The sequence below is a fragment of the Bufo gargarizans genome, chromosome 8, assembly GCF_014858855.1.
Source record: "Bufo gargarizans isolate SCDJY-AF-19 chromosome 8, ASM1485885v1, whole genome shotgun sequence".
Taxonomy (NCBI): domain Eukaryota; kingdom Metazoa; phylum Chordata; class Amphibia; order Anura; family Bufonidae; genus Bufo; species Bufo gargarizans.
The window spans coordinates 100,597,357-100,612,884 of NC_058087.1; the positions used below are offsets into that span (position 1 = coordinate 100,597,357).

The following is a 15,528-nucleotide window of genomic DNA, read 5'->3' on the forward strand; positions in this document are numbered from 1 at the left end:
CACTACAAGGCCACTGCTTATATTGACATATATGTTTTAGATTTGTTAAATACAGTATGTTATGTTATGTGTATCCTCTGTAGGGCCCTCCTGGCATTCCTGGCCGAAATGGTGACAATGGAAATCCTGGTCTACCAGGTCAACCTGGTCTTCCTGGCCCCCCTGGAATTTGCGAGGGTTGTGGGCAAGGCGCAATAGGTGGGGGAGATGGGGTAAGTATTTTATTGTTAAGTAAGGCTATGTTCATTTTTGATTTTAAAGATCTATTCACAGTCTTGGCTGCAAATCCTGTCTCATTTGACATGATGAATACAACAAAAACCATGACAGAACCCAATGGATCCCATTCACTTATATATGGTGGCATATGTCATACAATAGAGCCACAATTGTGTTGAGATTTTTAAACAAACACACTAGACACATGTGAGATTACAGTCTAAAAGGAGTAGAATTGACTGTTAAATGGATAGGTTGTGGTTAAAAAAAATGCACACTAAAAATGCACACTAAATGCTTGCTACTATAAAATATAAAATGTGTTTTTAACAGATTTATGTTAATTAAAAGCAGAAATTCAGATAAAGACAGTGGTTAGCATGTGTGCCTAGCAGTACTGGGGCCCTGGCTTCCGAATTATATTAAATCAAGGCAAACATCTGCATGCAGTTGATATGTTCTTCCCGTACTTGTGTTGGGTTCCCATACTGTTCTCTGGTTCTCTCCAGCACCTTCAACACTACAAAACTGTCCATTAAAATTGGCTATAGAGATAAGGAAGTCAAATTATGAGACTGTAATTAGTAATGGAAAGCTCTATACAGAGATCAATGATGGATGAATCATAGATAGATAGGTAGATACCATAGATGACAGATAGAAAGATAGATACTGTAGATAGATCAGGTAGATTGATACTGTAGATCAGCCTTTCCAAACCGTTTGAACATTACAGAATTCATAGAAAATCTTATGTTAGGAAGCCCCTACCAAATCCCAGATCAAACCAAACTATGTCCCACTGGTAACCAGCAATATTCTGTCAGATCCAAGGTCAGATAAATAAAACATTTACCTACAGTATCTCTGCTCACTCCCATTGTTACTTTTCTTCACATAATGGCTCAAATTTTAATACTGGCATTACTGTTTTATTTTTATTTTATTTTCTACAGATCTACCGTCCTCAGTATGACTCCAAATCTGGATATGATTTCAAATCTGGCTCAGGTCAACTAGGGGGTCAAATGATGCTTGTAAGATTTATTTATTTATTTTTTATAGACATCAATTCCCACTGTTCTTGAGGTCTATTCATTTACACCTTAAAACGGAAAGCCAAAACGCCAGTGTGAAAGTAGCTTTCACACTGGCATTTTGGTTTCCGTTTGTGTGGTCCATCATGGGCTCTCACAAGTGGTTCAAAACAGATCAGTTTTGCCCTAATGCATTCTGAATGGAAAAGGATATTTAACATTAATATTTAACATTTAAAAGCTTTTAGGCTCAGATCATACGACCAAACAGCTAGTTTACAATGTTTTTTTTTGTCATGAGTGTAAAATGTATATACCATTAAGGAAGACCTGCCACCTCTAACACTTAGGCTTCAGAAGGCCTGGACAGACCACCAGTAGAAAAGATAATTTGATCTGCTGACAAGCACGATCACACCCACAGTTTCATTGTCCACCATCCAGACACAGGTGGCACCTTCATTACACACTCCTGTCTCTGCTTGAACCATTTCCAAGCACTTAGCAGAAGTAAATTTGGTGTCAAAGTCCCCATTACATGTCCTTCCAATGACAGGCACATGGACTGCTACGAACTTGAACTGTGTCATATTTAGCGATTAATCTAGGTTTTATTTGGGATCCCACAATGGTTGGGTTTGATAATGGAGGTCTCATGGTGAGTACTTCAATCCTGCCTTTGCTGCTGAGAGACACCCTGCCCCACTTGCTGGTGTGATGATCTGAAGAGCCATCTCATATGACAGTTGGTCCTCCGTACTTTAAAATATAGAACTTTTTTTCTGTACAGGGCTGAGATGCTCTAATAGAGGGGTCTGAATTTTCTCTTTGCTCAGTCAGCCAGCTATTCTGACAGGCCCCTTATCTCTGCTCTCTGACATCATAAATACTCATTATAGCTCAGTTCTTATCTTACTGATAAGAATGTGGCTTAAATCAGTGTGTATGTCTTCTTAGTAATGATAAGAGTTATTAGATGACCAAAGTGAAAGTAAAAAGTACTATTCACACAGCCAGACAATTAACCTTTTGTGACAGAACCGTTCAATATTTTTTAATAAAGACCAATTGAAAAAAAGATTTTAGCCCAAAATGACAAAAATGCAATAATAAAAAAAATTGCCCCCAAAGGTGTACATAGTCTTTAAAGAATATTTGTTTGACATAGCAGTACATAAGTAGAATCAACAATGGCAGATACTTACTGTAGTATTTCCTGGAGCTAGATAAACCATCATAAGATATATTCTTAGTATAGTGCAGACGTTTATGATATTAATAACCACTAAACCCCTTTACTATAATGTTCTGAAAATAAAGACAAGCTGTACACATTGGGGCAGATTTACTAATCCTGTCTAAAACGTAGGCAGAATATATTTAGGCAGACAGTATAAAGATGTGCCAGATTTAACACAGTGGCTCATTTTGTGCCAAAATTTTGGCACACCTTGTCACACATACCTTAAACCACCTTTTTTTGCAAAGCCAGATCTCTGGCTTAGTTGGAAAATCAAAGCAGACACAGTAGATTATTCTTTTTTCTTTTTTTTGCATTTGCTTCATAAACAGGTCTAAAACAAGCTGCTATATAAATGCATCATTTGGGTGCATTTCACAACAAAGTATAGCCACAGTCACATTAGTAAATTTTCTCTGTTGCACCTTTTCCAGCAGTGCAGTATTGGTAGGTGAGCTACATATACACCAAATGTAATAACTGGAAATAATCTTAAGGAAATCTTCTATCTTGCCTTTTTATTTAGGGTGCACCTGGACCTGCTGGACCTCCAGGACCACCCGGACCAGTTGGCCAACCCGTAAGTATATTAAATTACAATAGTAATATCTTATTGTATTGTGGACTGATATGATCAATTGGTATGATCTCAAGTATGGCTTCCCATGATAGTGGCATTGGCTCAACAAAGTAAAATAAATTCATTATTAAATAATTCAACTATTATAAAATAAAATTATCTTCCAAATGCTGAGCATAAATCAGAATTGACATAATTTTGTAAGTACTACCACATAACTAGACTGTACAGAATAGAGTTGGAGTAGGTAGAAGGAACTGGTTTACGTGCCCCACAGTTGTAAAGGGATCATCCATTTTTTTTTAACCAGCTGGTGAACCATATTACTTTTTCTAAACTACTGCACAAAACTGCTGAGGCCAGGGATTGGACACAGGAGTCCTATGCAGTACATGGACATGTCACTGCTGAAGTCAGAAAAAGTTAGGGTGTACATTTATTAAAACCAATGTTTTAGATGCCAGTCTTAATTAAGCCCCATAGCTGTCAGAGGATCCGCTAGAGTTATGAAGAGGCGCAAGCCTCTCCATAACTTTGGCACATCCAGTGCCAGTTCTGAATGTAAGACAACTTCCAAGCTGTCTCAAATTTAGACCATTTTCTATGCATAAAACAGGTGTAAAGAATGATGAATGGGACAGGCCTGCTAGCCCACCCCCTTTCCCACCCACAATTTTAGACCTGGTGTGAACGGGGAAAAGTTGCAGATAGCAGTGCAAATAATTTAGGCATATTCCAGATAGGTAAATGACAACTTAAGTTTTAATATATGCAAATGAATAAATTATTTTACAGTCAAATGTGAGGCTATCCAGCAGCTAAAGCTTGTCTAAAACTGGGTCAAGCAAAAGGACAATGATTCCAAGCATACCAGCAAATCTCCAACAGAATGTCTAAAATAGAAAGGGTGTTGCATTGACCCACACAGTCCAGACCTCAACCCAATAGTAATACTGTGCTGAGATCTTAAGAGAGCTGTGCCTAAATGAATACCCACAAGGGGAAATGAATACTGTCCATGAGAGATTCATGAGTCTGTAAGTGTTCTGCCTTGTGCTGTAGAGTAAACAATTACGAGTATCCATTTTTTTATTTTGTTTTATTTATAGGTGTATTTGTAACTAGTTTGATGTTCTACTATTTTACTTCTGTTTAAGTGTATACTTATAAAAAAATAATAATAATAATAATAACGTACTTAAGATATAACACTTACTATAACAATGTTGGTTATGCCTTACTTAATGATAAATGCTTTTATTTCATCTTGTTTCTATTTATAGGGAGCTCATGGTTATCAAGGGCCCCCAGGTGAATCTGGACAGCCTGGACCACAAGTAAGTAATTGTGCAGAGATTGGCAGATGTCTCACTGGCATTAACTGCTGGTGAGATGGGTGTATTTTTTTTTTTAGAAGTCCATTGTTCATGTTTAGAAATTTACTATATGATGTCATTACTTGGTACAACTAAATTTTTAAATATAGCCAAGCACTAAGAGAGAAAGGGGCACCGAAGACAGAGCATGGAGTATCACTTGTATTTAACTAATAAACAGTTCAAACAAGAAACACACCCAAAGTCTAACAAAATATATGAAACTACATTAATCCACACAAAAAAAGAAATTATATATATGTATATTATAATATATAGTGCCATATTTGCATTTTTGGGGGAATATCTCAGGAATTGTACGCGCTAGAGAGCGGAGACCCGGTCTAAAACCTTCACGGACACCTGATGTACCTGTGTGCCAAATTTCGTTATTGTAAATGTGACGGTGCAGATTCCTTTAGCGGACATACATACACACACGCACACACACACACTCAGCTTTATATATTAGATGTATATTAGATTTGTCTGCTTCTTGTTTGAACTTTTTGACTGCAGAACATTATTAAGGGGTTTTCTGGTTTAGGTTTTGTCTTTATCAATATTTTGAAAGATCCCCATTTGCTGTAATTCAAGAGCATTCAGTGTATACTTTCAGAGAATAAAAAGCTGTTGTGGTCATGTGATGAACTTGTTAGACTTACTACTCAATTATTACAGCTCCCTCTTGTAAGTAACCACTAACCTGTGTGTCAACCTCTGACAGTAATGTCTCATTTACATGGGCAGATTATTAAGACAATTATTCAGAACATATGATCATCCCTGATAATACCAGTGTAAATGGTCCTTTGTAAACTGGGCTGTGCTGCAGCCATACATCAGGAGGGTCATTTTATCATTTGAGATCGTTTTCATGCCCTTTTTAAGTCTGGTTAACATTGTGTGGTTACACCATATTTATGAAATGGTGCACAATTTTTATGTATTTGCAATGCACTGTGTTATATTACTTAGTCTTAAAAAAAAAACGTGAGGGGGCTGCCTGATGTAAGATCAGACTTTTTTGAAACTTTTCTGCAAAAAGTATTGCAGACACTAAATGTGCAATAATTTAGGTCTAATCTCACTTTTAGCACTTAAACCTAGACTACTGTGAAAAATGTTGAGGATCACAAAATTTCAAAATGGAAATGAGGAAATATTGCAATTATCATGATTTGCAACTTTTTTATCCCACAAAATTGACAGATCTGATTTTATAAATTAACCCCCAGTTCTATATGGGAATGAATATATATTGCATATAGTGCTCTGTACCACTCTGCTGACACTATTAACAGAAACTTATAAGCACGCAATCTTCAGCACTGCTCACTGGCCATATTTGTAATCATTTCCATAGCGAAAACATTTAATTTAAGAGATTGTTAATAGTGCATAATAAAAAGTCACTTTGAAAAAAAAAATGCTTGACATGATTGCTGTAATATGGTTAAAAGCCTCTAGATGTCTCTCATAGTTTATAAAAAAGCAACAAACTGTTTGTTTCCTGCATACAGCAACTGCTGCCACATATTATATTTTAGTTCCTGGTGCATTAAAAACAATTTTTTTTTACATGGCAAACCTAGTATAGAACACAATTTTAATTACATTTTATTTTAGGAATTTATTTTATGCTAATTCTTATAAATATAATTTATGGAATCAGTAAAGACTAGGTAGAAATCCTTCCAAACTAAACACTTACATCCTTACATATTTTGATTTCTAAGAAATAGTTTACATAATCAGCATACATGACTTAGAGCTAGAACAGACGGAAGAACATAGCTTATTAACATAAACAGTTACAAATAATCAAGGAAAACAAACAAAATTTTCTGGCACAATATACTATGAACCATGTTTTTGACACAAAAATATGGAGAAATCCAGCTTCCATAAAAATCTGTAGTTTATGCAAAAAGATAAAAAGACATCCACATAGACAACAGCGTTGCTGTAGACGTTGTTGTCTGTGTGTATGTCTTTTTACCTTTCGCATAACTAAACTACAGAGTTTTATGGAACCTGCATTTCTCCCTATTTTTGTGTCCGATTCAGGTGTTATCCATGCTTCCGGGAATCACCCACAGGTGATCTGGACTTGAGCTTTATAGTTATGAACAATGTTCTGTCCATAATGATCTACCAGTTCCTGTTTTGCCCATTCCCTTGTTAACCCTGTGGCGAAGTGTCCAAGATGTGGTGATCCAGAAGCTTGTGTGTGAACTTGTTGAGACTTTGGGTCCAGGGTTTTATAATCCACAGAGGTCATTAGGCTGAATGTTCTTGTCCCTGTGCCATGGCTTCTGTCTAAACCTGGTGGAGGAAACAGAGCACTCAGTGCTTCATAAATACTCAAGTTAGTCCAGGTCCAGCCTCCCCTGATCTCCCACCTTCTTTAAAGGCACTGCCTTGAGGGAAACTTTCACCTCAGGAAATACCAGAGAGCTGTATATAATACAAAGTAAACAAGCTCTGCACACAGGGATGTACTTAGAGATGGTAGAGAGCTGGATGCCCAACCCCAAATCCCCCCTTCCCCCCCCCCCCCGTCGCCTGTCGCCCTTTAGCCTGAGGTGCCAAAGAGCTTGTTCTGTCCCAAATGAAAACAGTACTATTAAAACTCTGTAATAGGTAATAGGCCTTGCAAGTTGCTACATATTTTGCACAGGGGCCCAGATGCTTCTGTCTGTACAGCAGTGTTAACTGTGTACTCTGACAAAGCAGATACAATAAATCCAGTTTATGCTGTAGCAGCTCATTAAGTTCAATGATTTCAATATTTACACGTGATTGAAATATATATATAACAAAAGTTTTACATTAATAAGGTTAGCATATGTTAGGTTATTTTATTTTTCTAACAACCCCACTAACAACCACCATTCATTATATTTTTCTTTCTTTGTAGGGACCTCCTGGACCATCCGGACAAATAGGACCAATTGGTCCATCAGGGAAAGATGTAAGCATATCTTCTATTATTTAATCTTAAACTGTACAGTAATTAGTAAGATGGTCTTTGTAAGCTATACTGCTTAATAGATCTATATCTTAAAACTCAATATAGTGCTTATAGTAATTACATTGTTGTGGCCTATAAAAGTCCGTTCCAGCAACTTCCTACCAGATAAAATATTAGTGTAAGTTTAAAGCCTAGTAGGTGGCACTGTATGCCAGAAATGTAAATGAATACAGTAAGGCTTCATAACAATATTTTATGCAAGACTTTGCTGTAATGCTGTTACATTGCAGTGTAATATTGTGTGATATCTTGTACAACCTGTGGGTTTGCAAAATATCAGATATGCAAATCACATATATTTTTCCCTAGACTCATGGACACCTTTTTTAGTTCATCTTGGCTGTACAGATCCATAGACACTCCAGACGGCCCCAATTTGTTGTCATATTCCCACCCATGTTTCTTGGAGATAAAACGTCTATAATAAGGTGTTCTTATACAACAAAAGGGTTTTTACTATGCTCCTGTGTATGAGGCCTTAGATGTAAGCATAGTTTCCTTACTTAATTTTAGTACAAGGTTGGTCTGATAATATGTACATTATAAGGGTTTGCATCAACTTACTTCACATTTCTAACTTTCTTTAGGGAGAACTTGGTAGACCCGGAAGACCTGGAGAACGTGGAGTAGCTGGTACTCCTGTAAGTATGACAGAGACAGATCCAATGACAGAGAAGGTCAGAAATACTATAGGTAGCCAGGGAACGGCTACCTATAAAAAAATAACATAATAAAATAAAATAAACTGTATTGCAGATCTAGAGTTTATCATTTGAAGTACATACTGTATATGAATTATGTGATTTGTGTAGCATTTGCGCTTAAGATTTCCTTGTTCTATATAGGGCTCTAGAGGACCTCCTGGAATGGCTGGTTTTCCTGGAATGAAAGGCCACAGAGTAAGTGCTATGCTGGTTTCTGTATTATGTAATTTTTTAGCTAAAGAACCAATTGCAGTTTAACATACAATGTGTATTTTAGTATGCATCTCCTTCTTTACTTAAAGCGGTTGTCCTGTTTTAGGTTGAAACCGGACAGAACATGTGATCTGCCTGCAGTAAAAAATAAATTGTTACTGACCCAACAGATCAATGCCATCTCCTGAAAGGGCTCTGTTTACCCAGCTGCAGCGGTGTCATCAGGGGGCGCAGCTAAAGGCTCATAGGCCCTGGTGCAAGAGTTAGACTTGGGTCCCCCTTCCCTCAGTGCTTTGTGTGTCTTCTGCAGCACAAGGGTCTTGGGCCCGGTAGCGACTGCTACCTCTGCACCCCCCTATAGCTACGCCCCTGGGTGTCATGTCAACAACATATGACTACTGCAGCCTTTCACTTGACTCTTCAGTGTACTGCTGAGACCATTGTTTGTCTGCAGCAGTAACATGTTGTCAACGTGATGTCTCTGCTACAGCCAGGTAAACAGATTTCTGCTGGTGCTTATTTCTTAAAGTTGATTGTGCTGCCAGGTACAAGTAAAGGCTTCTATATTAGGTCAGATTACAGCAGGCTCTTCTATGCACCCAAACATCTGAGTTCCAACAGGGATAGTTTCATCACAACCGATCCTTCTGAGGAGGTTAGAGTTGTGTGCACATAGTGAAGTTCCGCCACAAATCAAATCTTTTAAAAGGTTTTAATATACTCACAAAGGAAATGTATAAACGAGAATTAAGCAAAAACATTGCTTCCTCCTGACCCAGGTTTTGCCTAATTAGCTTCGTCAGGGGCGAACTGGTAGAACTGTAACAGCAGTGGGGGAGCTGTCAGGCAAGTAATGATATATGCTTTACTGCAGGTCGATTGCATGTGTTTTTTGTTTTTTCACAGAAACTTAACAACCCCTTTAATGTTGCATTCTGTAAGCTTTTGTGACACAAGTAAAATTAAACTCATATAATTTTTTAAAAAAGCAGGAAAAAAATGCACTACTGAAAATAGCCACTAGATGCTACATCTTTCTGTCAGCAGTGGTAACCCTGCACACCTGCTGACAACGCTAGGCAGGGACTGGGGCAAGGTGGGTAATCATACCTCTATGGCTGTTTTTATTATTGATAGGACTGGGAAAATTAAATGCTGCACCCACAATTACCCAAGAAGTAGTCCATCACTGTAAAGTGCTCTCGGCCCTGATCTACTTTATAACACCTTCTCTTTACTTTAGGTGACAGCTGTAGCATCCAGCCAGGGGACGGGTACAGTTATCACACATAGTACATGGTAGAACCCCCAGTGTGCATAGAAACTGGTGTAAATAATGAAATGTGCTGCAGCTCCTAGCTGATGTAGATTTCAGCCTCGCACATAGAATGTACGCATGATGAGGCCTGTGTCTAATCATAAATGAAACCCTGGTCTTGATCAATCAGGGCAAAAGGGGTATCATGCAGATTTCTCAATGTAGTTCATGAAATAGAAGCTTTCAGTAATGCATATTTCTACACTATGATATTATGATATTAATAATTCTATTCTCTGCAGGGTATAGATGGAAGAGATGGAGCAAAGGGAGATACGGGAGCTTCTGGACTCAGGGTAATTATTTTTTATATATATATATATATATATATAATGTGTGTGTTGTTTGCACCCTTAATCCTGTGAAACGTATCTGTCCATTTTTATTTTCTTACAATGTGTTTGTTTTTATTGTTTCATAATGCTTCTGCCTTTATTGTATTTATTTTGATTATTTTTCTTTACTAGGGAGAACCTGGAGCTCCTGGTGACAATGGATTACCTGGTGCAGCGGTAATTTATGTTCTATTTAAAGGCAACTCATCGACAAATCATACAAAAAAATTAAAATTGCATTACTGGCAAACTTATTGTTAGAAAAATATACAATTCATTTATAATGGAAAACAAGTTACAGTCTCATGTCTGATATAACTCAATTAATTAGGGGTGACCCTGCTTTAAGAAAAATGTTAATGATTTTTAGCATCAACTTACTGTATTAACTGTGTAAATTTAGAGATTCACTTCTAGGAAGCCTAAAAACAAATCTTTCATTTACATATATTTAGCAGCAGCAAACTAGCAGTGATTGTACTATATCATATATTACATTTGGATTTATGGAGAGAAATAAATATTAATATAACATCAGAATTGATTTTCATTATTCTACTTATTGTTCTAATTATTATTTTGTTCAGGGGAAAAATGTGCGATTATATTCTTTATATTTTTTTTAGGGTCCAAGAGGGCAAGCTGGTGAGAGAGGCCGTCCTGGAATACCCGGAACAGCTGTAAGTAATTGGTAGCTAAACTGGGCAAAATTAATAAAAGGTCTGATATAATATCTGATATAAATTAAATTGATTCATTAAGGGGGAAAATAGCACAGCAATCTTTATCTTCACCAATTATATGTATATATTGTTGTTCTATTTCTAAGCTGGTGGCTCTAACTGTATTTTCAATGTGCTTAGTATACAATAAATTATCAGAAACATTCTTACCATATTAAAGAAACCAAAGTACAGAGTGTGCTTAGTATGAAGAAGGCCCTTTATAGGAATAACAAATCATCGTGCCCTTCATTTTTTTAAAATCATAGCAATGCCACTAAAAGTGCTAGAGATCAGAGAGTGTTGTTGTAACAGTATTACAGGGCCCCATATTTGGGGGCCCCATTTTCTATTTTATCCAGGTCTACACTGTCTGGCTCCAGACAACCTGTCTATTGTTTAGGGCATAAACTTGTTTGGGGCTTTACTCTCCCTCTGTATGCTTATGATTTCATAAAGAGGTATATTCTGTTTGATTTTGTATGTATGATGCAACAAAAGCAATTGCAACATGTTCCATCAAATACCATATTATGGTGTATTAGCTCCTAGAAACATGGCACCCTGCAAATGAACTCTGTGTGCGTTAACAAGGGCTCTGCACAAAGTCATATTATAAGAAAGCAAATACAGAATATAATCTATACCTGTCAGCTTTGAAAAGGGGCATCACGGAGATTCAGAAATGGTGCATACAAAGCAGTGTGCAGCATGCAAAATTTTTGCCTGGCCCCAGGACACAACAACAACCTCTGGAATGTGTATTACAGATAGTAAATACAGTAGGATTACCCCAAAATTAATATATCCCCCATAAACTGCTACAAACCTTACCCAAGAGATTCAAAGTCTGCATATGTATATCAGAGTAACAGCCTCTCAATCCTCTTCTTACATAAAATCAAGAGTTCCTCCTACATTAGGATATATATATATATATATATATATATATATAATGCTAATCTCTTGTCACACAGAAGCCATGCCTATACAGTCACCCCATGGATGCAGACTGTGATTGACAGCCTCCCTTTAGCATTAATGTCAGAGATTAGGGAAAATTCTACTGAACTCTTTTTTCACTGCAATGAATGGAGATTATGGTGATGACTAAGGGGTGGGCTGTGACACATGGGCCAAGTGCTCGTGGCCTAACAAAAGTCACCAGAGCTATCCAATGTAGGCCCTATAAGAATTTAATAAAGGTATGCCCTAATAGATACCTCTGCATGCAAAGACTGTAATATATTATCATAGGCATTGTAAACCCCACAAAGGAGTAGATCCTGGCCAGGAGGGTGTTTAGTGCCCATACAGGAGCAATTCACTTCCACATGGTTGCAGTGAACACAACTTTACTAAGCAACTTCCTCAGGAGAGGTACAGTACACACCCACATATTTCTCAAAAGAGTCTTACAACAGTTCAACTTGGATATACTGTACCCCAACGGTGGTGATGGTTTCTTTGCTTTGTTTTTCCTATTGCTTTTTCCATGCTGCCAATAAATCATTTATGTAAGATGAATCATAGAAACAAATGGATAACTAATTCATATCTCCATTTATTTCAGGGTGCACGTGGTAATGATGGAGCACCTGGTACTTCTGGACAGACGGTAAAAACATTATGTGATTTGTTTTTATATTATACTGTATATTAATGGCATGGTAAATACTTTGAAAGCTAGAATCATGCAAGTAACTAAATTATTTTACTAAATAAAGTCTACTGCCTTGTAATAAATATTTTGTATCATTTTTTTTCTGTAGGGTCCTCCAGGTCCCCCTGGTAATGCAGGATTCCCTGGTGGCCCAGGCCTTAAGGTAAAGTAACTAAATGATGTATTAATATTCATTTCTATGGAAATATCAACGTTGACCAAACACTCTCTCATTTAATGTATCATTCATCATCTAATACAATCAAACTCATCATCTAAGACTGAATTATTATTTATTTTTTTGCAATATGGCTTTTAAGAGATTCAAAAATATCAGTTTAAAATGGGATACCCCTACTTTTTTTTTTTTCATTTTTACTCACTTATCTACTTATCGGGAGAACTTGCTTCTCCCAGTAAGAGAATCTGCATCTCCCAGTAAGAATTGCAATTAGCTTTTTAACTCTTTCCTCCCCTACATACAAAATGTTTCTCAAATATAGCCAGAGAGAAACCTATGGTATGTAATGCCCCCGTATTGTCCTTCTAGAGAGATGTTGTATATAGTTACATATTTCTCTGAGTTTAGAATTAGAATGAATTAAAGGAGTCTGGACCACTTCACCAACCTCAAAATGAGATCACTATTGCAGTATTAAGGAAAGTGGAAGGGGGCAGGAAAGTTACTGAGCATGTTAATCCACTTGTGAATGCCAGAGGAGGCTAACCACAGGGATAAACAGCAGGGGGCACTAACAAACAGGAAATGATTGCATATATTGCAATGATATTTCATTTGAAATACTCTATTCATTGCATAGGAATGTTTCCTAGGGAATAGCCCCTTTAAAATCTTTAATTCTTATGGGCCCATGCATTTTAACATACATAGCAAGTAGCATTGTTAATTATTTTTGTTCCAGCTACCTGCATGAGCACACAGGAATTGTGAACTACATAGCTGTAAAATAGCTTACAATGATTATAATAGTTAACAAAACACTTATGATAAATTATGTTTGAAGAATCTTGTTATTACATTCTAAGGAAGGACAATGTCATAAAGTGCTCTAAAGGTGACAGAAAGTATTGTGGTTAGAGAAACATGAAAGCATTGCTGCAGTGCTGTTTATTAATGATGATATTAATGACATAATTATTACAGCTTCATCCTTCACATCCTCTATCATGTTTTAATAAGTTAATGAGTTCTGTCAAGTTTTCAAGTTAGCGGAATCCTCTATTCACACTGCTGTACAGTTTTGCTGATAAGAAAAAAGACTTCTGGTTTGGATACTCTTTAAAGAGAGACTTAACTGAAACTTCAACTACACTTCGAAGGAAGGTTTAGAATACGAGTTTATTAAATATAATAAGTAGTATACACATGTAGTGATATTTGCACTTATCTATAAAAAAAAGGATAAAGAACATAATACAAAATTACATTAACACTTCAACTGGAGTCCTGACTCCTGACTACATCCAGAATCACCGATGGAATTCACATCATCTGACAGTGACATCAGCTGGGAAGCCCTTACAGCGACAGCAGTCAACATCGGGAAAACACTTATTAGGTCCTTACACGAGGCGTCCCCCCATAGGATGATCTTCTGACTTCTTTCCTGAAGGGTTACAGCTTTTTACAGTGTAAACAAAAAGATTCAATCCCTGGTGGAACGTAGCCAAGACATGAGCAGTATAAAGGGCCAATATGTTCCTTTTGTTCATCTGTTATCATTCCGGGCCATGGAGTGGCCAGTTTCTCCGGGTCTGCAGGGGGTCAGAATCCAAAAAGAACTTGGAAAATATATTCCCATGAAGTAAAACTCCCTTCAACAAACAATTCTAAACTAATCTTCAGTTCATTTACAGACCACCATGGTTCAAACAGAAACAAAATGAACAGATATAAACAGATACAAAAATATAGTTCAAATAATCAGAAACTACATCTTCACACTTTATGTACTCAGATATCTCCTGCAGTCCCATAAACAATACATCTCCACAGGAGGTTACTTGAAAACTTGCCACATCTCCTTTAACTATACAATAATAAACATATTAATTTTTTCATTTATTTGTTTATATAATAGGAATTCATACAGTTTTCTATGGGTGAGATCACATCTTGTTTTTCACCTACGTTTAGCGTGTACTTCAGGGAACCTCCAGGCGTACACTCTAAATGTGTTATTAGGGCTTAATTCGACAGAGAACAAAAGAGTATCCTTTTGCCCTCCGTCTGGCAGGTATCTGTCAGTATATTGCAAAGAAACAGAATGGAATAGTGTAGTAGACTGCACTATTCCATCCTGCATTCCTGTAAATAAAAAATGGATCAGTTTAACAGAGGCTATATAAGCCTATGGTTGATGGATGCCTCTGTATGGCATGACATTGCATGGCTGTGCACAAGTCTGAGGAGGATTTGTGACTCCCCTGTCCTACTGCTGCGACCTGAACCTCTGGTACAGATAGCTGAAAGAGGACAGAGGAGATATAAATCCTCATGTTCCGATGTGTCTGCAGGGGAAGGGGGAGCTGACAGGAGGGGCAAAGACAGTTTAGCAGCTTGTGAGCTGCAGAACTTCCTGGGGAAAGGGTTAGCTGACAAAGTGCTTTGTGTTCCGTGCAGCTGGGAGCCTGCTGCTAGGTAGGAGGGGACCTATGAGCAACGTATCCCACTCTATGCCTATACTGTGGGATACGTTACAGCCTTCCATCATAGGCATACGTCGGGGATCCTCCTGGCATATACCTCAGACGGAAGGCTCATAAATGAATGATGTGAAACCAGCATACTATGCATGTATTTAAAATTCTGCATGCATACCTTTCTGATATCAGGGAGTTGACCCCTATATGCAGAAAAATAATATAGCCCATGTCCCATCAGTCATATGTAATATATCCACGGCCTAACTGAAACATGGCATCAATCATGTGATACTTTGATATTCAGTAAGCAGTGCTACATGACATACATGTGCTGGGTCAGCACACAGGACACATTCATGTTATAAGTAAATAAGACTAGTGGTAGAAACGTGATTTTTATTGTGGTTATTTGTTATT

The 15,528-nt window shown here is 37.3% G+C and overlaps 1 protein-coding gene across 1 annotated transcript in view; it reads left to right on the top strand.

Annotated features, from left to right (window-relative positions):
* COL3A1 (collagen type III alpha 1 chain) overlaps window positions 1-15,528 on the top strand; it is a 110,860-nt gene that overhangs the window by 38,193 nt on the left and 57,139 nt on the right. The window contains exons 4-15 of the mRNA XM_044304932.1: window positions 84-212; window positions 1,176-1,256; window positions 3,023-3,076; window positions 4,360-4,413; window positions 7,376-7,429; window positions 8,077-8,130; window positions 8,335-8,388; window positions 9,967-10,020; window positions 10,192-10,236; window positions 10,686-10,739; window positions 12,355-12,399; window positions 12,554-12,607. Coding sequence (XP_044160867.1) covers window positions 84-212; window positions 1,176-1,256; window positions 3,023-3,076; window positions 4,360-4,413; window positions 7,376-7,429; window positions 8,077-8,130; window positions 8,335-8,388; window positions 9,967-10,020; window positions 10,192-10,236; window positions 10,686-10,739; window positions 12,355-12,399; window positions 12,554-12,607 — 732 coding nt within the window. The remainder of the gene's footprint in view (window positions 1-83; window positions 213-1,175; window positions 1,257-3,022; window positions 3,077-4,359; window positions 4,414-7,375; window positions 7,430-8,076; window positions 8,131-8,334; window positions 8,389-9,966; window positions 10,021-10,191; window positions 10,237-10,685; window positions 10,740-12,354; window positions 12,400-12,553; window positions 12,608-15,528) is intronic.